The sequence below is a fragment of the Magnolia sinica genome, chromosome 16 (assembly GCF_029962835.1).
Source record: "Magnolia sinica isolate HGM2019 chromosome 16, MsV1, whole genome shotgun sequence".
NCBI lineage: Eukaryota > Viridiplantae > Streptophyta > Magnoliopsida > Magnoliales > Magnoliaceae > Magnolia > Magnolia sinica.
The window spans coordinates 73,716,679-73,741,897 of record NC_080588.1 but is presented as its reverse complement, the minus strand read 5'-3'; the positions used below and the strand labels follow the sequence as shown (position 1 = coordinate 73,741,897).

The following is a 25,219-nucleotide window of genomic DNA, read 5'->3' as shown; positions in this document are numbered from 1 at the left end:
GGAGTAGTTTGGTACCGTGGATTGGAGGGGGTTTCAAATCCCCTGGTTGTTTGACAGCACAAGTAACTGGTGGTTTCAAATCTAGGGTGTTTGCAATCCCGTGAGAGCTTGGATTACACCTAAAATCATTTCAATAGTTGCAGGTGTAACATGTGTCACTATACTGTTATTCAATTGGGCACATGACCCACTAATGATGATCAGCACCGTCCAAACATTGTCCATGTTAATCAGCGATTAAAAATCGTTGGTAAGTCACTCAGACATGATCTTGTGCTTGCAGCCCATCCGAGACTTGGAATTTCATCATTTTTATGCAAAGCATATATTTCAGCGGGCTTATCACAACCATTGTGTCAAAAATTACATTTCTCACTGATTAGAGATATTAAAGTTGATTTACATGCATATGTACTTTTGGATTAAAGTTGATTCACACTCCAGGGTGCCAAACACACAGGGAGGATTGCAGATCCGGTGGGTTCCAAATCCAGGCTCCCAAACAGGCCCTCAGTCCTGCCCTAGTCAGGGGCTCTGTGGGGCCCATTCTATAAGTAGGCAAATAAGCATCAAGCATCATGGTGCGCCCTAGAAAAGTTTCAATGGTGGGTGGGTGTCATCACTGCTGCTTCCTGTGGTGTGGTCCACTTGTGCCTTAAATCTGCCTCATTTTTTGGGCTCATACCCTGAAATGATTCGGCAAAATGGATAGATGACATGGATAAAATCATACATCACGGTGGGTCCCACAGAGGTAGGGCTGGACGCGAATGAATGTTCCTGCAAGGTTGACGCATGGTAAGGTCTGGCCCGACCATGATTTGGGCCGTTTAGTTGGCCATGAATAAGGTGGGTTGGGTTGGGGGTATCAGCTTAGTGGGTGAGGCCCTGATCGTGGCCCCACCTATGCTCACGTGAGAGCCCAAAAATGATGCATATCCAAATCTCAGGACTAGAGGAAAACGTAACGATTGAACGCTTACCATTAAAAACTTTCTAGTGACCATCGTAAAATTTATTTGCCATCCAACATTTTGATAAAGTCAAACATGTGGATGAAGAGAAAACACAGATATAAGCTTGATCCAAAAACTTTGGTGGGCCATAAGAAGTTTTAAATGGTTAATCACCACTGTTCCCTGTGATGTGGTCCAACTGAGATTTGTCTCTGCTTCATTTTTGGGCTCATGCCTAAAATGAGCTTGAAAAAATGATGGACGGCGTGGATAAGTAACACATGCATCAAGGTGGGCCCCGAGGTCAGGCACCTCATCCATTAAGCTGTTACACCATCGGCATCCTCATCTAATCCATTCCCTTTTTAGTTAAACAGATATTACAACGTAAAAGTGGAGAAGGATAAAAGGGTGAGAGAAAGTAAAGCAGAGAGAGAAGAAGAATGGCAAGCGGAGGAGGCCACCTTATCAGGTGCTCCCTCACCACTCCCACTCCCAATCCCACTCTCACAGCCACTCCACCACCCTTCCTTCTCTCAGAGTCTATTATCTCAACCAAAACACCTCGAAGAAATGCCATCTTCCTCTCCATTATCTCCTCTCTCATCACCACCCCTACTCCTTCCCAGGCTTTCTCTCTCGGCATCCGTACGCATCTCTCTCTCCGAAAATTCCTTGCCCCTCTCTCTCTCTCTTTTTTTCCCTTTTTTTTTTTTTAAATTTTTTAATTTTTTTTTTTATGAAATTGTTGAATGAGAAAAACAGCGGGACCCAAGGAATGGCTGAAAGAGCAAAAGAAGAAAGCTTCCAAGTTCCTCTTAGCTCCCATTGATTCCTCACGTCAAACTCTCCACTCTACCTTTTCATTACTCTGTACTCCTCCTTCCCTGCCCTCACTCTCTTCCATTCCCTCTTCATTTCTCCTTCTCACTCTCTCTCTCTCTCTCTCTCTCTCTCTCTCTCTCTCTCTCTCAGCTGCGATGGATTCAGGATCTTCTACCACAACGACAGACCTGGAACAAGTCCAGACGCAGCTGAAATCTGCAGCAAGGGACTGCGTTCCACAACAGAGGAACTCATTTGTCGCGTTTCAAGCCCAAACTGGAGTTGAGGTTGTCTCTTTTTCTATACACCATCTTTTTTTAATTATATAATTCAAATTTGAATCGCTATGAAACTGAATTCCAACACTTTCATTATTCATTTCTTGGGCAGGTTTGCACATTCCGTTTGATTGTGAAAAATGCATCTTCATTACTTGATGACAAAGATCCTGTTAAGTTGGAAGCTGAGGCTATGTTGGATAATCTTATAAGGTAGCTCTTATCCTTCCTCTCTTTTGAACCTACACCTGTTTGGAATCCCTAATTGTCAATACTTACCGATTACTTTTCTTTTTATATAGTTGAATTGAAAATTCCATTAGTTAGGAAAGTAGCTTGACTGAGACAGTTCAGATAGGAGCAATTTCGTTAAGGCTTCATCATGGGCATAATCCAATTACATGAAAGAACAACTATTGACTTCAAAATTTGTTGACTTGTTTCCTGATGAGTGTTGTGTTTGCGTATGTGTATGGTCTTCCCCAGTGGGAAGCTCGACAGAGTAGGCTCTTGGTATCTGGATAACTGCCTGTCTCTCACAGTTATTATGTTTATCTGGTCTGAGAAGCTAAGGTGTTCTTTTAGCTGCTCACCATGCCTTTTAAGCTTACCAACTGGGACTACTTCGTTCTCCTCTCCTACACATGAGTAACTAGTATGATTGTTTAAAAAAAAAAAAAACCATTTCCTGCCAAGGTATTCGCTATTCAACAATGGTAACAGTGGCCGTAATGGCCAACCTTATGACTGTTATGATGCGGGTCATAATGGTCAAAGTTTTTTTAAAGGAAGAAAATGTACCAGCTTCGTATCGGCCTGTTACGGCTGTTACATGCTCGTAATGAGCCATTTTTTTCAAAACGGTCGTTAAAGCCTCGTATTGTGTAATGGGTCCCAGTGTCCTGTTACATAACCTTTTTTGAAATCCTCTCCAACCATCATATGTGTCAGCTCATGTTAGGTCCAGGGAGTGGCCATAATGGCCAACCTCGTATTGTGTAATGGGTCCCAGTGTCCTGTTACATGACCTTTTTTGAAATCCTCTACACCCATCATATGTGTCAGCTCATGTTAGTGTCAAACAACCATTCACTCCAAAAGCTCAAGCTGTCAGAGTGTGGTGTATCAATGTATATCCAGGGACTTAATTACTCTCCCCCCCCCCCGTGGGAACTCCGCACGGGAACATACTGACAAGGGTGGAGGGACGCTTACACCATAAATAGGCCAGGCTTGATTTCCTGGTCCCTGAGCTGGACTTGATTTTCCTGGTCCCCTGTGGGAGAATAATATTTTAGCGAGGCATATATGCTGCTCTCGAGATTCGAACATAGGACCTTCCGCTTTGATACCATGTCAAACAACCATTCACTCCAAAAGCTCAAGCTGTTAGAGTGTGGTGTATCAATGTATATCAAGGGACTTAATTACTTCAACAGTTAGGTCCAGGGACCAACACAGTCCGTTCTATAATTCAGGTGGGCCTCACCGTGGAAAGCAGTTGGGAGGGGGACACCCTCCGTTGATTTTATTCAGGGCAACCATGGTGTGTATGTGACATCTACTTCGACCATCAAATGCGTCACCCCATGTCTGGCCTAAGGCACAAAAATTAGGCTCATTCATGATTCAGGTGGGCCACAACAAGTGAAACAGTTTGAAGGGGGACTCCCACCCTTGATGTTCTATGGGATCCACTGTGCTGTGTATGTGACATCCACTCCGACCAGGTCCTAAAAACCAGATCCATCCGTGATTCAAGTGGGCTACACTAAGGGAAACAATTGGAAGGGTGGGTGTTGTCCTATTTAGTGTTCCCCTATGGTGAGGCCTACCTGAATAGTGGATGGAGCTGAACTTTGGTACTTGGGCCTAACATGAGCTGACACATGGTCAGAGTGGATTTCATGTGCACATCACAGCGTGGACCACCCCTAGAATGCCTGAGAGTTTGCACATTAAGCTCCCCTGTGCTACAGTTTGCAAGGGTGCATTATATATCTTGTTATTATTTGGCAACCCATCTGATAAACTGGTATGCGTCAACTTATTGAGTTCCTTAACTGTGGTAGTTACGGGTCTTCATAGATTATTCAATTTTCTCTTTTGTAATTGTGCTTCTTATACCCAGGGCTTTAAAATTTTTGCAGAGGTTGGATTTCATCCTTGTAGCTTTTCATTCTGGACTTCTCTCATGTTTTCGCATCAGCTGGAAGTATAGTAATAAATTCATTGAATGCAAATCGATTATTGGATTCTGATGCAAAGCGAGGAGTTTTTTGGTGGATTCCTTTTTTCAGTCCAGATGCTTGTATCTTTTTGTTTTTTTTACCTTCTCTTTTCTTCTATCAGGAGAGATCTGCATGTTTAACATGTCAGTTGTCGCACAAAGCACCATGCAACTGAGGAATTTTTCTGCTGATGAATAGTCAATATTAATTTGTGCAAGTACTATTCTCTGGTTCACTGAAATGGATCTAAATTGTATCTTCTAAATAACTTATCAATAAGCACTTCATCATTTCTATTGGGAACTGATATATCCAAATCATATCTTAGTTATTGTCATCTTTTTCCTTGAGGATCGTTTTCTCATCATTGCAGATCATTTAGCTTCCTTGATGATGTGATAAGCAGTAGCGATCTTCAACTTGCCTCCGATAGGTACGCCCTTTCATAACAAGCATCAGTCAATATTAATTTGTAAAAATAATGTGCATTCATAGTTCTATGGTACTAGAATGAGGGTTCATCTCTTCCCATCCCACCTTTCTTTTGCTGATTGGGACGACTTTTATTACTTAAGCACTTCTACTTCTCGACAGAGTGCATTTCAGCATTTGGGTCATGGGTTCGAGCCTAGTTAAACCCCCCCACCCACCCCCCACAAAAATAAAAATAAATTGTTACTAGGTAGGCTTTATTAAGTATCAAAATCATTATTTTGCTTTCGTGGGGCCACTACTATAGCACTATGCTTCAATTGAATCGTGGCCTATTGTCGTGGTTATTGCCTGGATTTCATGCGTTACTTCTATGGTTTACTATCTCTCATATGAAATTGTTAAATTTCCACTTGCAGTCCACTTCTTAAAGGTTGAGACTGTGGGGCCATTGAGATGGTTGCAGACATCATGGTTGAATGATGGCCCTGCTGGGCATGACTGTATTTCATGAATTTTGTGTAGTGCAAAGTTGCATTGATGTTTCACCTTGACACATCCCACGCTGTGCACATTGTGGGCATTGCGATGGTTATATCTCTTCTTTTTGAAGGACATGGCCTCATATGCAGGATCTTCTCTTTGAAAAACATAGTTTTCAGTGCAGATTTTTTGAATTTAGTTTGAACTAAATTGGCTGCTTGTACAACTTACCACTAAGCCAAGTACTATCGGTTTGCTCCAGCTTAGCTGTTGTTATTTAATTTCTCTTCTGTGCTGCAGGCAGAAGTTGGAAGACTGCCTGATGGATACGATAACTTCCATTGACAAATTTGAGCAGGGCATCAAGGACTGCCTCGATGTTTGACCCACTTATCTTCATTATAAATGAACTTCTCTGGCATACATCATGCCAGGAAGTCTGTTTCAGATGGCAGCATATATATTAGTATCAGGAAGCAGCACAAGTTATGCTTTCAGTGCGACATGGTTCTTGTACGATGAAATTTTTATTTATTTATTTTTTCTTTTCTGATTTCTTCTGTGCTTCTTGCTGTTGTATTCTTGTTACAATTGTCATTAGTTTTCTAATTTCCATTCCCCACAGTTCTTACTTGGTTCTTCTAACATTGCAGTATTGAAAAGAGCTGATGTAGGACTTATCCGATTATCAAATCCGAGTCCAGCTTGGACCCAATTGCTGGCTGATTGAAAAGATCATGCTCATCTTATTGAAGGTGAAGCCCATCTGAGGGTCATGATTGAAGATCATGCTCATCGAGGTGTCCCAATTGAAGAATAAAACAATCCAAGGGTCCACTAAATTAAGTGTCCAGATTGAAGTGATTGATGATTTGGACCATATCAAGGATCCTGACTTAAGATCTAGACTATATCAATGGTCTGATTGTACTGTGGGGCCCACAGATCCAATTGACTACCTTTTTATGGTCTATGCACAAACTGTAGAGCGTTTTTTTTTTTTTTGGGTGGTTTAGCACAATTTTACAGCCCAATGAACCCATAGAGTTGTCTGTATAGTAAAGTCAATTGACTACTCCCCCTACCTATTTTTGCTTATTTGGTTTCTTTATTTTATTTTACTTAGTTATTTTTGCTTATTTGGTTTATTTATTTTATTTTACTTAGTTATTTTTGCTTATTTGGTTTGTTTATTTTATTACATTTTGCAATAGGAATAGTTGGGACAATTGGACAATTTAGGGAAATAGGAATGGACCAATAGGGTTCAAGCATTGGCTTTTTGTAATTAGCTAGGGATTTGCGTGTACAAGTCTTATAGCCACTATAGACATGATTTTGAATATTTCCATTGAATAAATCTTCTTTTATTTTCCTGTGACTTGTAGCAAGTAGCAACTTCCGAAAGAGCAAATCTTTTGGAAACCCTAGGGTTGAGACACCTCTAGGCACTATCGTCCCTTTTCCTATGGTTCTCTATTTAATTGATGAAGATTAATAAGTTCAAGCATCTCATTTGGGACTTAATCTTCAATTTGGTATGTATTTCAAACTTCCTCAAGCATATTCAATTCCATCTTACAGCTTCATCAAGTTAGTGCAACTTATTGGCCAACCGTCCTTCTGTAAGCATTTAATGAGATCACCTTTTGGCCTCAAAGTTGAATCTTTTTTGGTTCTCTGCTACAACCTTAAGGCTCTCATCATGGTGCGTGTTTTATTTTATACCTGTCTAGGGATTAGATGCTACATGTGTACTCTCCCTCACCATGCCTTGGAGGTACCAACTCTCTCAAAGGCTATTGCGCCCCCCCCCCCGGAATAAAGGAAGCACATTTCACATGGATTCCCAGTTGTATTTATATTATTTGCATTTTCTTAATATAAAAAATTCAATTTTAGTTGATCAAGGAAGAGATTTTCTATAAATTCATTATTGACAATATTAGGACCTTCCTGGAGAAGTTATGAAACTAGAAAAGCAATCAATGGGTTCTTAGATCCACCAGACTCGAGTTACGCGACCCAATTTAGATGGGTTTGGATTGAACGCATTTAAAAATTGGGTCAGTTTTGGATTTGTTATCAGATGTCTTCAATCTGATTGAAATAGGGTCTGTTGATGCCATCGAAAAACCACTCGATCCCATTAAGCGTCTGTCAATCCATCGACAGACATTGACGCAGGGATGAACGTGATGAGGTTGAGCACCGTCTCCCTCAAGAGGATAATTGTTCCGAATCCACGGAACTTCTCTGGACTCCTCTTCTCGAATCCACGAGAAAGAAAGCAAGCAAAATAGAAAATAAATTCTATAAAATTCGAAATTGATTAATTAATGAAATAAACGAGTTCACAACCCTTTAAATAGGGATACCAAGCAATGAGAGAGAAATCAGAAGCAAACTACAACCAAAACTCCTAGAATTCGCAACTTACTATAAATAGTAAACTTACTATTTATAGACGGTCATAATGTCTATTAGTGCGCAAGGTTTTCGGCCAAAAATGGTAAGTGTCCTATTTGGCTTCACCAAACCGTTTTCCTAACTATTCTTAAGCTCTTTTCATGTTGGGCACGACTCCTAAAGCCCGACGGATGAAGAGTTATAATCAAACTAAAACTTACTATTTATAGTAAAAACGGAATTAAAATAGGGAAACGACCATCGATTCAGGGTTATTTCGTAAATCCGGCTTGCACAACCTGGCGTAGCAGGGTTGGTTGGCTAAAGTAGCTCGTTCTACCCCAAAATCATATCTTTTACGCCCGATAACTCATTCCGGATTGTGAGATACGCTCGATCTAAGGTCTGACGGTCTGGATCACTTCTGTCGTCGATCGGGCCTTTTCTGATCCATCTTGGCCATGAAACTGTCCGCGACCCGCTCTACATCAGACATGCTTGATCCCATCAAGAAACTCCCGATTTATTTCAATTGCTCGCTGGAAAATTTTTGGGGTGCTACTCGATGCCATCGAGGAAGGCTTCGATCCCATCGACAGACCTTCAATGGCTTCCAATCCCATTGATAGAAGTGCGCAGTTTTGCAGAATTGCGGGAATTATTTCCTATTCAGGGTGCAACACTATATATATATGGGTGTAAACTGGATTAAGATTTATTCCAAGGAAGGTTAAACGTTTCTAGGGTTTGGAGAGGAGAAAAAGAGGGTTTTCCGAGCATTGTAAGTGATTCCATCTCTTGTACCTTTCTACATAAAATCGTGTGCTTTGTGATTACTTGGTTTATGTTTGCTTAATCTCGTGTGATCCGAATTCGGAATTTGCTTCCGTGGATTCTCAATAAGTGGTATCAAAGATAATGTTGGGATTCGAGTTTGGATTGACGTTATGATGATTAAGGGATCAAACCTGAAGTATGAAATGGAGAAGCCCACCGGAAAAAAAAAAAAAACAACTTCGAACTATGAAAGGTGAAGATGAGAGGCCTCCTAGTTCAGCAAGGGTTGCAACATGTACTCCTTGGTGTTGAGAAGCGTCCAACGTCCATGAACGATGAAGAGTGGGAAGAGTTGGATGAAAGCAAAAATCTCGATCCAACTATGTTTGGCGAACGATGTCCTATACAATGTCCTAGATCAAAAGACCACCGCAGGACTTTGGAAGAAGTTTAATATCTTGTACATGACGAAGTCATTGTCGAATCGTCTGTACCTGAAGAAGCAATTCTATTATCCGAAGATGGTAAATGAGTCAGATCTTAATGAACACATCATCGTGTTTAATCAGATCCTTTGCAAATTGACGAGCATGGAGTGAAGATGGGCGAGGAAGATCAGGCCCTAATTCTGTTGAACTCTCTTCCAGAGTCTTACGATGGCTTCGTAGACACTGTGCTATGGTAGAGAGACCATTGATGTTGAGTCTGTCATCTCAGCCCTTTAGTCGAGGGTGTTGAGAAAAAAAGAAGGATAGTAGCGCAACCTATGCAGGTTCCTCTACGGATGCTTTGGTAGCTAGGGGAAGGAATTCAGAGCAGGAGAAAGGTAATTCGTCATGTTCACGGTCCAAGTCTAAGTGCAAGGGGAAGATGAAGTGTTGGAACTGTGGAAGAAATGGGCTTATGATGAAGGATTACCGGAATCCTAAAGCCCAAAATAGAGATAAGGTAAATGAAGCGCCGAAAGAGGCCAATGCAGCGGAGTCGAGTGAGGATGTGGACACTAGTGATGTTATGATCATATCCAAATCCAACTACCTCAGCGATGAGTGGATTTTGGATACGGGGGCGTCATACCACATGACCTTGCATCGAGATTGGTTCACTACGTACAACAAGCGTGATGGTGGCCAGGTGTTTATGGGTAATGATGTTGCCTGTAAGGTTGTTGGAGCTGGATCGGTGCGTAGCAGGATTTCCGATGAGATGTCACACGTCTTGACGGATGTGAGATACGTTCCTGACCTACGGAAGAATCTGATCTCTTTGGGAGCTCTGGGGGCAATTGGGTGTAAATTTACCGGTTTTGATCGTGTCCTGAAGGTTCCAAAAGGGGCACTTGTAGTGATGAAGGCACAACTGAATGGTAACTTTTTCAGGTTGATTAAGAATACCGTATCGGGTGAAGCTACAAAGTTTGTAGCGGAGTCCACGTCGGCACGTTTGTGGCATGCACGTCTAGGCTACATGAGCAAGCGCGGCATGAAGGTGCTTTTTGATCGTTCCTTGATTTCTGCATTTGAAAACATTGATTTGAATATATATGAGCATTGTATGTTAGGTAAATAGTCAATGTTATCTTTTAAGTTGGGAAAACATGTCAGTAAGGGTATTCTAGATTATGTGCATTCTAATGTATGGGGGCCTTCGCCCATTGTTTTTAGAGGTGGGTCATTATTCTTTGTATCATTTATAGATGACTATTCTAGAAAGGTGTGGGTGTACTTTATGAAATACAAATCCGACGTTTTGCCACCAAAGTGTGGAAATCGATGGTGATTAAACAGTCAAGGTGGAAGTTGAAAGTTTCGAGGACAGATAATGGAGGTGAATTCACTTCTAATGAATTTAACCAATTCTGTAAACATGAAGGGATCATGCGGTATAACACAAGTATGCATATACTAGAGCCTAATGGTGTAGCAGAACGGATGAATCGGAATCTCTTGGACAGAGCCTAAAGCATGTTGAGCAATGCTAAGTTAGGTAAGGAGCTATGGACTGAGGCTGTTAACACGACTTGTTACTTAGTGAATCTGTTGCCGTCTACGCCAATTGGGTGTAAAATTCCAGAAGAAGTGTGGAGTGATCATGATGTTGATTACTCAGGGTTGTGAGTTTTTGGTTGCGATGCTTACTCTCATGTACCGTCAGTTAAGAGAGATAAGTTAGACCAAAGGACTAAGAAGTGTATCTTTGTTGGCTATACTGATGATGTGAATGGATACAAGTTGTATGATCGGGTGACACGGAAGATCACGATCAACCGTGACGTCAGGTTTGATGAGGATTCCTTGTTCCGTAAGGAAGAACACAAGGAATCAGAAAAATTAACAGTGATGGATGTCGAAATTGACAAGGACGAAACACATGTTGAAGCTAAGCAACAGTAACAGGTACAGGAGTAGGTGGAGCAGCCACCTGTGAAGAAAAATCCACCGCGAGATCGTATATTACCAATGAGATATAGAGATAACTTGAACATTCCATTCGCTCTTATTACATGTGAGGGGGATCCGTCAATCTTCTAGGAAGCACTGTATGATTCAGATGCTAAGAAATGGATGGCGGCGATGTAAGACGAGATGGACTCTCTGTACAAGAATGAGACGTAGGAGCTGGTGGAGCTTCCCTTTGGGCGAGTGCAACTGGATTTACAAGAAGAAACATGACGGGTACAAGGCAAGATTTGTAGCGAAGGGGTATGCTCAAAAAGAAGGTATTGACTTCAGTGAGATATTCGTGTCGGTTGTCAAGCAGGTATCTATTAGGTTTATGTTGGCACTGGTTGCCCAATGCAACCTTGAGTTGAAACAGATAGATGTAAAAACTGCTTTCCTACATGGGGAATTGGAAGAGCAGATCTACATGAAGCAACCAGAGGGGTTTGAAGAAAAGAGGTCAAAGAATAAGGTTTGCAGGTTGAGGAGGTCGTGTATGAACTTAAACAGTCACCTAGGTAGTAGTACAAGAAGTTTGATACTTTCATGGTGAGTTAGCGGTTTACTAGGAGTGAATATGATCATTGTATCCTCTTTAAGACACTGAGTGATGGAAGATTCATTCTATTGGTATTATACATTGATGACATGCTTATCGCTAGTCAAAGGATGTTTGAGATCAATATATTGAAAACTCAGTTATCAGGGGCATTTGAAATGAAAGATCTGTGGGCAGCAAAGAAGATTCTCAGCATAAATATATATAGAGACAGACAAAGGACCGGGTTACAGTTATCTTAGGTAGAGTACCTTGAGAAGATATTAGTGAAGTTTGGGATAGACAAGGTTAAGCCAGTTAACACACCCCATGCTACTCACTTTAGGTTTTATTCAGAATAATGTCCCATTACAAATGAAGAAAATTAAGTGATGTCTCGTGTGCCCTATTCGAGCGTAGTTGGTAGTTTGATGTATGACATGGTCTCTACAAGATTAAATATTTCACATGCAGTCGGTGTTATGAGCAGATACATGTCAAACCCTGGCAAGCAACATTGGGAGACAATAAAATGGTACTTTGTTATCCACGAGGTACAACGGACTACGTCTTGATATTTCAGAAACTAGAGGGAAAGTTGGAAGACTGCGGATTCGACTACGCAGGGAATGTGGATAATAGAAAGTTGACTTTCGGTTACTCGTTTGTATTAGTGGGTGGAAAGGTCAGTTGGATGCTGAAGCTTCAGTCTGTGGTTTCTCTTTCCACAATAGAAGTTGAGTATATGACGGTGATGGAAGCATTCAAGGAAGGTATTTGGTTGCAAGGAATGATGAACGAGCTCGGGCTTCAGCAGGAGGCCATGCCAGTTAATTGTGATAGTGAAAGCGCGATCAATTTGGCGAAGAATTTGATTTACCATTTTCGTACTGAACATATTGATGTTTGTCATTATTTTATTCGATAGGTGCTCGAGGAAGGCGGTGTCACTCTCGAGAAGATCCACACGAGCGGGAATCAGGCAGATATGTTGACAAAGGTGGTTCTTCTAAAAAAGTTCTGATTCTGTTCGACTTCTCTGGGTCTAACGAAAGGTTGATGGAGATAGAGTGTGCACAAGAAGTGATGACGATGGTGAAGTTATGATGGAGGCAATTAGAGATGGAGCTTGGAGTTGTGGTTCATGATAATTGAAGCCATGGTGGAGATTGTTATCAGATGTCTTCAATCTGACTGGAACAGGGTTTGTTGATGCCATCGACAGACATGCTTGATCCCATCGAGAAATTCCGATTTATTCCAATCACTCGCTGGACAGTTTTTGGGGTGCTACTCGATGCCATCAAGGAAGGCTTTGATCCCATTGACAAGCCTTCGATGGCTATCAATCACATCGACAAAAGCGCGTGATTTTGTAGAATTGTGGGAATTGTTTCCTATTTCGAGTGCGACACTATATATATGGGTGTAAACGGGATTATGGTTAATTATAAGGAGGGTTAAATGTTTCTAGGGTTTGGGGACGAGAAAACGAGGGTTTTTTGAGCATTGTTAGTGATTCCATCTCTTGTACCTTTTGCTTTCATAGTGATTTGTTGTCGCTTCGGGCCGTGGTTTTTTCCTGCAAGGGTATTTCCATGTAAAATCGTGTGCTTTGTGATTACTTGGTTTACGTTTGCTTAAACTCGTGTGATCTGAATTTGGGGTTTGCTTCCGCAGATTCCCATCAGGGTTCACCATCGTAGACCCATTTAAATATCAGATCAAGTCACCATTCCAACGGGAAAAAAAAAAAGGAAAAAAGAAAAAAGGAAAAAGAAAAAAACAGAGAAAAGAAAAGGAAAAATTCAGGTCAAGTCGGGTACCTTACCTAATCATATTAGTTAAATGTGTGCGTGTGTATGTACAGACACACACACAATAATATCTTTCTATATACTATATAACCTAACAATTCTCCATCATCATCTAAGCCTTACCCCGACTATTGGGGCTGTCTACATGAATCATGTTCCACCAATGTCATATTGTCAGGATTCAAGATGAAAGTTAAAGCAAAAGTTTCACGCCAGCTGCCAACTTGACACAACCCTCCTTTATCTAGGCCTGGGATTGGCAATGAAAGCATAAAGCTCCTACCAACGTCACGTAATCATCTATTACAAAGGTTTATTAAAATCAACGAGTTATTATTAACAACTAGCGTCCATTTAAGACTTTGACTGTAGCTGATTTGAAGCTATGTTTGCAAGTCCCAACATGTATCCAAACCTGATTGGGTACAGGTCTGATACCACAAATATGTATCAGGGCCCAAACCCAAGTTTGACCCCCTTAGGCGGTTCAGGTATGAGTATACCTGTACCCAATCCGAACCTGACCCTTAACAGCCCTACTTGAAACTCTCTCAACATCATGTGTATTCATGTATGGACCTTTTTGGTTTGCTAGCTCGACATGCACCACTCTCCGAACATACCATTACATGCGGCATGCATTCCCACTTGGTGCATACATGGGACACCTAAGCCATACATTATGTTAGCCTCACCATGAAGATGATCTAGGTAAAAAATAGGCCAATCCACTGAGTAGACCAGCCAGATTTGCACCAGATCATTTGCCCAATATGGTCCACATCATACATGGTTCAGATATCCCACATGTGCCAAGTTGGCACAAGTACTGGGTAAAGGTGCCTGTGGGATTAGCAATCCTCCTGTGTATGATTGCTGCTAGATTGTGATGCCCATTTTTTGGGGTAACATGATGCTGCCAATACATGCTGACATGCTCAAAATTACAACACTTTCTGTTTTTCCATGTATTCTAGGGTGAATTGTGAAGGGGCTCGGTATGGTCCTTCTGTATGAGGGTCCTTGACTCTCCTTTTCCATATGCGTCAACTATCGAGCTCCTGCACCTTAAAATTTCTTTTGCTTTAGCTGCATTTTACTCAATAAAGAAAGTAACAAATTGGGGTGTCTTAACCCTTCTCATTCCTACCAAAAGAGAGAGGGAATCTCTCCTAGTCAAGTCACCTTAAGTCTCGACTGTGCTATTATAGTTCTACAACACCCTGATTATGACAGTATGGAAGTCTTACGCAACCCAAATGAGCTTTTTTTTTTTTTTGGTCATCTACTGTGGAGGCAACCATTGTAAGGGTTAGAACTGTCCCACCAAAGGGATTTTTGGCCATGGTCATCTATTGTTGGGCCTGTTGGATGACCAAGCCATGGACGTCAGTTGTTAAAAAAAGTACTGGAGAATACACATATTTTTTGGTTGAGACCTTGAGGGTCATACAAGTCCTCTACCATATCCACAAAGCTTGTGAAAAATGAAGGTTATATGATGCTTGATGTCTAACTAATCTTAAATTTACCGAAGGCAGTTTCACACAGATTTTTATTTGCTCTTTTCCCTTTGACTTTTTGTTTTTTGTTTTTTGTTTTTTTGTTTTTATTTTGTTTTGTTTTGTTTTTGTGTGGCAGGGAAGACAGTTTGAATACAAACAAAACCAATTCTTATCTCATTGAAACATAATCGATTCTGATAGGTCCAATCCAACACATCAGAGAAAATTCACTGACATTCTCCATTGCTGCATGCCACAATATAAGGAGCATTTCTCTTGGAAACTTCAATTCTATGACTTCCTGTTGTATCTCCATATGAAACTATGCACTTGCTGCCAGCGGGATAACTTTTGCACTGTGTTTTCTTGCTGTCATGCATGTGCCCGTGTTCGTCATCCGATCAGAATTTTGAGTAGCACAAATTGAGGGCAAAAGAAGGTATACTTACAAGATTTTCTTTGTTGCTGGTAAGTGTTGAATTCCTTTTACCCTTGGTTAGCAAAGGTACAATTTCAGGAATTTATGCAATAACCATGAATGATATTCTTGATACATCTGAGGCATGTAGCTCACATAGCAGAGCAGTTGCTTTGCATGGGAGCAGCACAAATCAAGGGTAAAAGAAGATACAATTGTAAGCATTTGTTTGGTACTGGTAAGTTATGAATTCCAAATTCCCTTGGTTAGCAAAGCTACAATTTCAGGAATTTATGCAATACCCATGATTGATATCCTTGATATAGCGGAGGCGTGTAGCTCACATAGTAAAGCAGTTGCTTTGCATGGGAGCAGTACAGGGTCCATTCCCCTGCATCTGTACTCTGAAGCCTGTTCTAGAAGACATTGTATGCCACTTCTTAAATGCTAGTGATACTCTATCCAGATGATACCCAGGATTTGTAGGGCTCGGCTTACCTTAAATGTATGCCACATTTACTTTGAATTCATCACTACCATTTTCTTCTTTGGTGGGAATAAAAAAGGGTGGGTACAAATACAATAAGGGGTCTAGTGTGTGGAAAACTATAAGCTAGGTTGGGGATTATTAAAAAAAAGGGTGGGCAGATCTTCAAGAACTAATCCCATATAGAGTGAATAGTTGGAATAATGTTTGTTTTTGGGATGATATGTGGCTGGGAGAGCAGACCTTGGCCCTAAACTTCCTAGGGATTCTTAGGATTGTGATCACCGAGAGAAGCAAAGTGAAGGACCGCACGGGGGGGGGGGGGGGGCACCTTCTGAAGAACTTAATGCGCTTTTGCGAGGAAAGAGTTCTGGAAGATTTCACATCACCATCATCTAAGCCTTATCCCAATAGTTGGATCAGCATGTCAGACATAGATATGCTTAGAAAGTGGGTAGCAGTGGTTGACAACACTTCGAAGAAAGTGTTAAGGCCCTTTGGAAGTTTTTGCCAAATGTATTGTGGAGGCTTATTTTCAATGGCTCCTATCCTGGAAGCTTGGGCATTTGTGCTGTTGGAGGTGTCCTTAGAGATGATGTAGGGGGTGTTCATGTGTTCCTCTAGCCTCCAGCCTTGGTTGGTGAGGACATGCTTCCGAGGCTAGAGCCAAAGCTTTAAGGGAAGCCTTGTGATACAAGACATGAAAATTAAATATGATATGCGAGATTTTAGGCTTAAGATCACGTTAATTCAGAAACAATTATATAAATTCCATATCCCACATGAAAGTCCAAACATTCAATTAAGGGGAATCTATGCGGGTCCAGGCCTACACATGATAGGGCTGGATCAATAAAAATTATGAACCAAACGATACTCAAAGATAAGAAATAATCATCCACACATGCATAGTAATCAGTCCCTAATTCAAGGGATTCACCAATTCTAAATCAAGGAACTCTAGGATAAGAAAAGGGCATAAAATTGGAGTTTGAGTAATTTAGGGTTAGGTTTAGGGATTTTGGGTGAAAGCGGAGTGAAAGAGAGGAGAGAGACGAACCAGAGAAGTACCGCACGCGTGGACAACAACAATGGCCCAGACGCACATGCGTGTGATCTCGGCCGCACGTGTGTGGGGCCCACTATTCAAAAAAGGTCACCTTGGCCTTGGTCGGCAAGGGATGGACTCCAAAACCCCCAAATCTCAGCTCGATCCAATCTACGGTTTGTGCGTGGTGCTCCGCCAAAGTTTCAGCCTTCCTGTAGGGCCAGATTCTGAAATTCTGTTGTGGGGAGGAGAATTGTTGTAATAGATGATTGATTCGAAGTGTAGATGATGGGGTGAATGAGAAGAAGGGATGGTAGAAGATGGGTAGTAGACATGACAATGGATGTGGGCGAATCGGGATAGATGTGGCTTCGCACCACGGTAGTTAACCCTTCGATGAAGGGAGGGCTTCGCACCCAATTAGGCTTTACAACTCAGAGAGTAGGAAAATGCAGAATTTTTATTAATCTTCAATGAATGAAAAAAGCTACAAGGGGTGCCTATTTATAAGAAAACCCTATACCCCAAAACTCGCGCTATGTGTGCAATCTATTACTTGACGATGAAGTAAACTAAGATAAAAACTAATCAAAGAAATTTAAGGCGTCCATGATATTCTAAATAACATTAATAAGCAAAACTTAAAATATAAAATCAATCTGACTAGTGGGCCACGATCATGAGATCCCATGATGGGCTTTTCTTGATTAACGGGCCCACTCTTTTGAATTAAAACTTCGTCTTCTAGCTAGGAGGCCCTTCCTGGACGTCGTCATCGATCTAGATCGACGGTGGGGCCCTCCTCCTTCTGGCGTACGAGCATAGGAGGTGGTGTGCGGACGACGTGCGCAGGATGTCCCCATCACCTTGAGAATATTTTAGAGACGTTTACTAGAGCTGTGACGATCGAATGCTACTCATTCCAGAGTGGGTTGAAAGGTTTCCCCTTGAGAGTTGGCAAGGCTTATTTTTGATCAATGTCCAATTTTGTTGGAGGTGGAGGAGGATAATCAGGGGCCTTGGCCATTTAGGTTTGAGTTGTTGTGGTAGGAAGTGAGTGGTTTTACCGAGTTGGTGGGGGAGTGGCGGGCCTTATTCTTGGTGAAAGGTCACATCAAATTTATTTTATTTTAGAAATCGAAGCTTCTCAAAGGTAAGTTGAACTGCTAGAAAAAGGTTTGCAGGAGCCCCAAGCTCGAGATGGAGCAATTCTTAGTGAGGTCCAATATCTTGATATTAAGGATGAGGGGATGGAGTTGTTGGGAAAGAGAAAGCTAGAAGGGATTCTTTATCTCTCGAATTAAAATTGTTTCAAGGAAGAAGAAATTAAATGGCGGCTACAGTCTAGAGCCACTTGACTTGAAGAAGGGGACAAGATTACTAGTTTCTTCCACAAGATAGCTGGCACTAGAGTGACGGATATAAGATTAATAATGTTGTGGTGGAGGGGGTTGGGTGGAGGAGAAAGAGAGTCTGTGATGTAATTGTCTAGTTCTACAAAGACCTTTCAAGGGAGAGGTGGACCAAACTGAGGCTCGATAATCTATCTTTCTTGATCATCTTGGAAGAAGAGGCAAAAGCTCTGGAGAAGTTGATTTTTGAAGAGGAGGTCAAAGCGATGGTGGATGCATTGGGGAGGGACGAGGCACTGGTGTTGGGTGGCTTCCCCTTAGTGTTTTTCTAGGTATTTTAGGAAATAGCGAAAGATGACGTGATAGGTTTTGTTGCTGAAATTTTCAACAGCGGTTTGATTCTTTCCAAGTTGGGTACCTAGTTCATTACTTCAGTTCTAAACAAAGTGGGAGCATAATGTTTGGGAGATTTTAGGCCCGTTAGTCTAGTTGGGCCCCCATACAAAATCCTAGCAAAGATCTTGGCTTCCAGGTTCTGTTTGGTTATTAGACATGTCATTTCCAAGGCTCGAGGAACATTCTTGGAAGGGAGGCAAATTTTGGATAGTGCACTGATCGCTCACGAGTCCATTGATTCTCGTCATAGGGAAGGCAAGAAAGGTCTTGTGTGCAAGATCGATATGGAGAAGGTGTAAGACCATGTTCTATGGGAATTCTTAGATTACATGCTGAGTCACGTCAACTATGGAGTGAGATGGAGGGAGAGGATCCGGGCGTGTGTCATGTCGGCTAGGTTTTCGGTTCTTGACAATGGGTCGCCAAAAGGGTTCTTTAAATCCTTGAGAGCCCTAATGCAGGGAAATTTGCTCTTGCCATTTTTATTTGTGGCAGTGGTGGAAGTGCTTAGCAAGATGTTGGACAAGGAATTAGTAGAGTACCTTATAAGTGGGTTTAAGGTCGATAGTTCTCCCATTTCTAGTATGTTGATTACACAATCCTCTGTTTCGATGCTAAAGTTTTTTAATTGGACAATCTGAGGAAGATAATTTGGTGTGTCGAGCCTTAGGGTGAATATTCTCAAAAGCGAGATGTTGGGTATCAGTATCTCAAAAGAGGAGGTCAAAGTGCTTGCGGAGGTGTTTGGTTGTAGGGTAGGGAGGTTCCCTTCGACATACTTGGGGCTACCATTGTGCATTGGCAATCCTGCAAAGCATTTATAGGATAGGGTGATCGAGGAAGTGGAAAGGAAGTTGCTTTCTCAAAAGCATTGACATCTTTTATTGGGATGTATACTAATGCTTATCCAAGCAACATTGTTGAACCTTCCATTGTATTTTTTTTAATGTGTCTAAAGAACCAGTTGAACATATTCACAAGGCTAAGGTGTGATTTCTTATGGAAAGGGGTCGAGGCAAGCAACAAGTTCCAATTGATAAAGCGAGAGGAGGTTTGTAAGCCGCATGATGAGTGGAGCGTGTGCATAAGGAGGTTGGAGGTAATGAATGATGCGCTTCTAGGTAAATGGTTGTGGAGATACGGAACGGAGGAGAGGAGGTGGAGGAGACGAAAGAATCCTCTTTGTACAGGGCTACGATGCTATGGAAGGTGATTTCTAGGCTGATGAATGGATTCAAGGAGGGGGTTGGATTCTCGCTAGGTGATGATAAAAGAATTAGGTTTTGGGAAGATGCATGGTTGGGGGATTTTCTAAGGCTAGCGAGCTTATCAGTGATCATGGCTGTCTGTGTGGCCCTTTGTTACTTGGTCTTGGGCTATGGGGTTGCTTGGACTCTACCATGTCGGGGGAACCTACTGGAGGAGGAGATCGAGTTTATTAGTTGTCAAAGTGGCTTTGGAGAATCCGGCTTTAGTTGGCTATTGAAGACTCAAGTATTTGGATCAAAGTGAAGTTTGGGAAGTTCTTAATGTGATCTTCCTATAAGGTGTTGTGCAGGTCCTCATCTAGGAGGGATAAGAAGCACACATCTTTTCTTTGGTCCTATGGGGCTCCCCCAAGATTGCGGTGCTAGCTCGATTGGTTGGAAGCAATGTTTTAAATATCAATGATATTGGCTGATATATCCCACACTATATCTTGTATCCCACCTGTGCAATACAAAATGCATAGGTAGTACCACTATATCCCACATGTTCAATCTAGTAAGCATTTTCAATTTCAGATCACCTTTTTTGTTGAATTATGTTAAATTAGTGTCAAATGGTTACAAATCCATTGGTTCTTCATATTTTACATGAAAAGTCATGGAGTTAGAGGCTTAGAGCTTTGATTTCGATATTTCTCCAAAAAAAAAAAATCCAAAATTTCCTTCAACCAGCTGTCAATTGAGACTAATTTCAAAGTATTTAGGAGTATTTGATGAAATAATCATCACATACATTCTAATTTCGAAATTTAAGTATAGGTGGTCCAATTTGGGAAAAATTGGAAAAAATTCAAAATTTTCCTAATTTCTCCCAAATTGCTTGCAATGTTGCACTCCAAACATGAAATCAAGCATGCATGAGGGTTGATCTATTAATTTGTTAAGTCCTTGTCAATTTTTAGAAAATAAAAAATAATTTTTAATTACAAATTATTAAAAAATATATATATTTTTTTCAAAATTTCCCTTCAATTAGCTGTCAATGGAGACTAATTTTGAAGTATTTAAGAGTGTTTGATGAAATGATCATCACATATACTTTAAATTTTATGCATTCAATTTGAATATAGTCGTGTCAATTCAGTCAGACAACGCATAGCTTAGGACCCTATACAAAGGAAACTTATTATGTGCACTTCTTCTTTGAGATGTTATAATTTAGAAGTGTGTATTAAGATATTTTCTAACAATTCCTGAAGTTTCGTTGAAAAATTCAACCATTTTTCTAATATTTTCCCATGTTTCCCAAAAAGTGCAATAAATTACCGGATACAAATGATATATCCCGTGCGATAACCGATACATATATGTATCCCAAGGATGCGATACGTAATGCGATACCGATATTTTGAACACTCGTTGGAAGGAGGAAGGTGCTCACGACTGATAATCTTTGCAAGAGGAAGATGATAGTCAATAACGTTTGTCTTTTGTGTTTGTGGATCAAGGAGTCAATCAGCTACCTCTTCATTCATTGCCCCTTCTCTAGAGTGCTTTGGTAGAGGTTTTTGGGTATCTTTGGTTTATCTTGGGTGATGCCAGAGACAATTGAGGGCTTCTTTCTTGGCATGGGAGTGTGGTTAGTAAGAGAGGAAGGTTAAGAGGGTGGCGTTATCAACCAAGCATTGACAATGCATTGTAGCTTTGATCTGAGCATTAACATTCATGTTGCTTTGCAGATTAATACAAGTGCCAGTGAATTGCTTGTAGCTTCTTATGTTTCATAAATGCTCTCTAACACATTTATTGAGCATTACTCTATTGAACTTGAAGCTTGAGCAGACTCCTAAGTTGGTTGGATGTGTTTGATGTTTCCCTAGACATCTAGAACTTAGTTTCTTTATTGAGCAGCAAAACGTGCTTTCATGTCATCCTGAGCTGTTTTTCCAATACTTGGGACTGGAAGCTGTTTTGTTAGTTAGGATATACTCATTTCAGCACTTGTGTACTGTATATTTTTTCTTCTCTTTTCCTTTCTTTTAAATATCCTTACTGCTTATCAGGAAGGCGGAGGCATTGATCTCCTTCCCATTTTGCAGGCAACGGCTACTAGCTTAGTGGAGTCCCTTATCTGCAGAAAGGAAAAATCACAAGGAAGAATGGGAAAAGCTTGCACAACCATCGTCAAAAAGTAAAGAATTGAATACCAACAAAAGAATTGACCTTGATCCACACCTCTGCAAGCTTAGCTATCAACAATCACTTCACTTTCCTATGAACCTGTGAGGCACCAAAGAAATAGACAGGGTCCACGATATTGGAAGGCTCTGAAGAAGATTTATCATTAACATAATCAAATGGTAGATTCGTCACTTGGACGGGGTTTGCATTCCTAATAACAAGAATGTATATAATTGCAGTTATACTTGAGAGCTGAGACTAACACACATGTATTGTATATATTATCATATATTGCCCATCTTCTATAAGGTGATCTGGTCGGGTGAGCCAGAGGCCTGGACCAAATACAGGCGACGGCATGGTGTGCCGTCCTCTGGGTGGATCTGAACTGATCTGGGCAGCTGCCTGAGCTTGTTGAATATGTTTTGGGGATCATGCATGAGCCCAAAATTGGCGTCAGGGTCTCCAATCTGTGAAACCTTAACGTGGGAGAACCCAAGGGATGGGAGGAGGTCATCGGGCCAATCGCTATAGAAATGAAATGTGGACTCAGAGAGTGTCGTCGAGGATTTGTTCATGAAGTCTGCAAGGAGGATGGTGTGGGTAAATGCACACTTAGCAGCTATGGACTTTAGGACCTGCATGGCATGGAGGTGAGAAAGGTAATAGAGGAGGCCTTCAAGTACCCAAATGGTATTCTTTGCAGGCACAAAGCCGCTTCTCTGAAGCTTCTCGATCCAGTCGTCGTCTCTGATGTCAGCAGCAACCCTGGTTAGGGACTTGGCAATCATCGTTGGCTGTTGGTGATCACCAGATCCTATTGCCGCCTGTAGAAGAGCTGCCTTAGTTTGCAGGAGCTTGGGGAAGTCCACTTCGTAAACAGTGCTTTCCTTTAAGCAATTCAGACGGTATGCCCTCGCATCCATGCCTGTGAAGTGAAAAAAAATAAAATAAAATCGGATTGCCAACTGGAATGAAAGGAATGCTAGAATTTTTGAGATCTCATCGGCAGGGGGAATTTGGAGGATCCTCACATGATTGTCAACTAAGTGCTCGCCAATGAAAAATTTAGGGGCCTCTCCAAACTGGCTCTGTCAGGCAATTGGGAGAGTTTCTGGCTGTCTAGGTGTTTGGCCTTTAATGTGTCATGGATTTTTCGGTGGGCTCTAAGCTTTCAGTGACTAGGGGACACTGCTGTATTAGGCCACCTTATATGTAGTATTTTCTGCTGTTTTTGAATGATTGATTAAAATTGTCTTTTTAGCTTTTGAGTAATCAGATTGGAATATTCTCATCATTTTGAAAATAGGTTTCTTGCTGGTGTCACGATCAACATGTGTAAAAAAAAAAAAAACACTGGTACTCGAACTCGGGCACGCAAACTTAGTTTGGCTGGTACGAGTAGCATGTCTAGACTCCTCAAGTTTATAATTTTTTGAAGCGGTTGAGGTTACTATTAAAAAAATGAACTCAGAATGGAGAAACCAAAATTTTGAGTTGGAGACTGTGTTTTAACATATCTCTAGAATCAGGACACTCAGTTGATTACAGAAAACTCATTATATCTATAGTAATTATTCACCTCAATTTAATATGACGCTTGCTTCATCTTGCTTCTTCGATGCATTGCTGAATTGGATTGCAGTTTTACTGGTCTAATCAACTTATCATATCTGAAGTAACTATTCACGTCAATGTAATAAGTCACTCCCTCACCCTATACATGTAAGGTTGCCTTTTGGATGCATTGTTGAATTGAATTTCAATTTTATTAGCTTAATAAAGTGGAAATAACTGAATTGTGATAAATGTGAATGACCTGGGCTCCAAATTCCAATTCCTTTATAGGGCTACTTCCTCATAATGAATGTTGGAAAACATCATTAAATCTCATTATTCCCTTATTTCATTAACGAGGGTCGTAGTTAAATTTGGTGAATGCTTGCAGAGGGAAAATGGAGTAATCACTAACCTGCACCGAGGAGAACAACCTGTGGTTCTTCCCCATCGAAGGACCTGAGTGCAGCTTCAATCCTGGAATCGAACCATAGTGTGCGGACGGCCAAGATCACCCCCGATACTTCGCGTGCTTTGTTGATCCGGTCTTTTCGTATCTTCTCATAAAGGCTTCTGATGTAGGTTTCTCCGGCGAGGATGTCAGCGACCGGGTCATGGATAACATGCTTCCATAGGGCTCTACCTGCGGCTGTCTGGCAAGCAGTGCGCTCGAGGGGGTCCCACTCCTTGTCGATCATATCATGGAGTGATCGAACAGTCTCGGACGTCAAAAGCTCTGGCAGTTTTAGCTCCGACCACGTGGGTTCCTCGGACGGTAACTCAGCATGGTGTTCGGACATTATGGCCAGAGGCATTCAGTATGGAGGATACTGGTGGAGGAGATAAAATGAAAAATGAGAAAGAGGCTATTAATTGTAGTGTTTTTCAGGGACCAAAGGAAGAGAAAAGGGGGGATAGAAGGAGATAAGGAAAGAGAGCCACACACCTAAGTTTGAAAAAACAAACTAACGTATCTATTTCTGTGTGCCATGAAAATAAGCCAACCCCCGCCTTTCCCCGTATGGATTGGAAATAATCCACGAATGCTTGCTTTTTTTATATACAGCTTGGATATGATAAGCATGGTGGTGATTTGGTGCCGCAACTTTCTCGCGTGTTTCACGCATGCATGGTATTCTACACCATCTAAATACTGTAGATGCAGCATAGTTTTGAAGATCACTCTCACCGATAAATCGTAACCGTTGGATTGGTGGCTATCAAATGGATGGTTAAAAGTTAAATTGGTCGGTGATCCAAAATCAACGGGCGAAGATACCACGGTTACCATATTGGGTTGGGGTCAACAATTTGGACTTTGACGAGCCAGCACCATTTTTTAAACGGTGGTGAAATGGCATACATGACTCTAGAGTGAAAGTAAGAGAAACGCCAAGATGGTTTGCAGAGCACGGTTTCCATTGTCACTACCCGTGCCCATATGGCATCTATGTCCAAGATCTATGCCGTTCGTGAGATGGGTCCCACAATTTTGGTGTAGTAGCCCAAACTTCGGTCGAGCCTGCAACAGTTGACGGTCAGAAGCAATCCAAGGATGGTAGACATTCGATGTCCAATTGTGGTCCACCTAACGATGGAATCCAATAATTCTTCAGGCCACAGCATATAACTGGAAGGGCCCTGATCTTGCATATTGTGAGATGAGATTATTATCCCAAAAATCAGGCTGGTCCATTCATCAACTGCCGGATGCGTATGTTGAGTACAACTCGATTGACATTTTCTTTTAACCATTCATTTTCCTCACACATGCGGTCTGCCTGACGTGTAAACTCTAAACTAGCTATTTATTGAGTTCAAGGCATGGACGACCGGCAAACCTGATGAATGGCCAAGATCTAGCAAAAGCATGGGACGTT

General features: G+C 41.4%; 2 protein-coding genes across 7 annotated transcripts; one reads left to right on the top strand and one right to left on the bottom strand.

Moving 5' to 3' along the window:
• Window positions 1-1,335: 1,335 nt before the first annotated feature.
• On the top strand, window positions 1,336-23,045 carry LOC131229715 (uncharacterized). Of its 6 annotated transcripts, none has more exons than XM_058225709.1 (7): window positions 1,337-1,604; window positions 1,722-1,829; window positions 1,932-2,068; window positions 2,172-2,272; window positions 4,664-4,723; window positions 5,506-5,584; window positions 21,701-23,045. In XM_058225709.1, exons 1-7 carry the CDS (start codon window positions 1,400-1,402, stop codon window positions 21,794-21,796), a joined length of 786 nt encoding a protein of 261 aa, XP_058081692.1. In that variant the 5' UTR covers window positions 1,337-1,399; the 3' UTR covers window positions 21,797-23,045. The 6 variants fall into 6 exon arrangements, 4 of the variants coding, with proteins under 4 accessions (XP_058081693.1, XP_058081694.1, XP_058081692.1 ...); XR_009163556.1 differs by having other exon boundaries at window positions 1,338-1,604; window positions 5,506-5,718; XM_058225710.1 differs by lacking the exon at window positions 4,664-4,723 and having other exon boundaries at window positions 1,336-1,604.
• LOC131229714 (uncharacterized) lies at window positions 21,946-24,303 on the bottom strand. The gene is made up of 2 exons (XM_058225708.1): window positions 23,755-24,303; window positions 21,946-22,710 (listed from the first exon to the last, which is right to left on the bottom strand). The coding sequence occupies exons 1-2, from the start codon at window positions 24,152-24,154 to the stop codon at window positions 22,085-22,087; spliced, it is 1,026 nt and encodes a 341-aa protein (XP_058081691.1). The 5' UTR covers window positions 24,155-24,303; the 3' UTR covers window positions 21,946-22,084.
• Window positions 24,304-25,219: the final 916 nt, after the last annotated feature.

Coding starts and splice junctions, on each gene's coding strand:
- LOC131229715 (XM_058225709.1), top strand. CDS start 1,400: ATGGCAAGCGGAGGAGGCCACCTTATCAGGTGCTCCCTCACCACTCCC. Junction 1,830..1,931: donor CTCTACCTTTTCATTACTCT/GTACTCCTCCTT, acceptor TCTCTCTCTCAG/CTGCGATGGATTCAGGATCT. Junction 4,724..5,505: donor CTTCAACTTGCCTCCGATAG/GTACGCCCTTTC, acceptor TCTGTGCTGCAG/GCAGAAGTTGGAAGACTGCC.
- LOC131229714 (XM_058225708.1), bottom strand. CDS start 24,154: ATGCCTCTGGCCATAATGTCCGAACACCATGCTGAGTTACCGTCCGAG. Junction 22,711..23,754: donor GGTTGTTCTCCTCGGTGCAG/GTTAGTGATTAC, acceptor TTCACTTCACAG/GCATGGATGCGAGGGCATAC.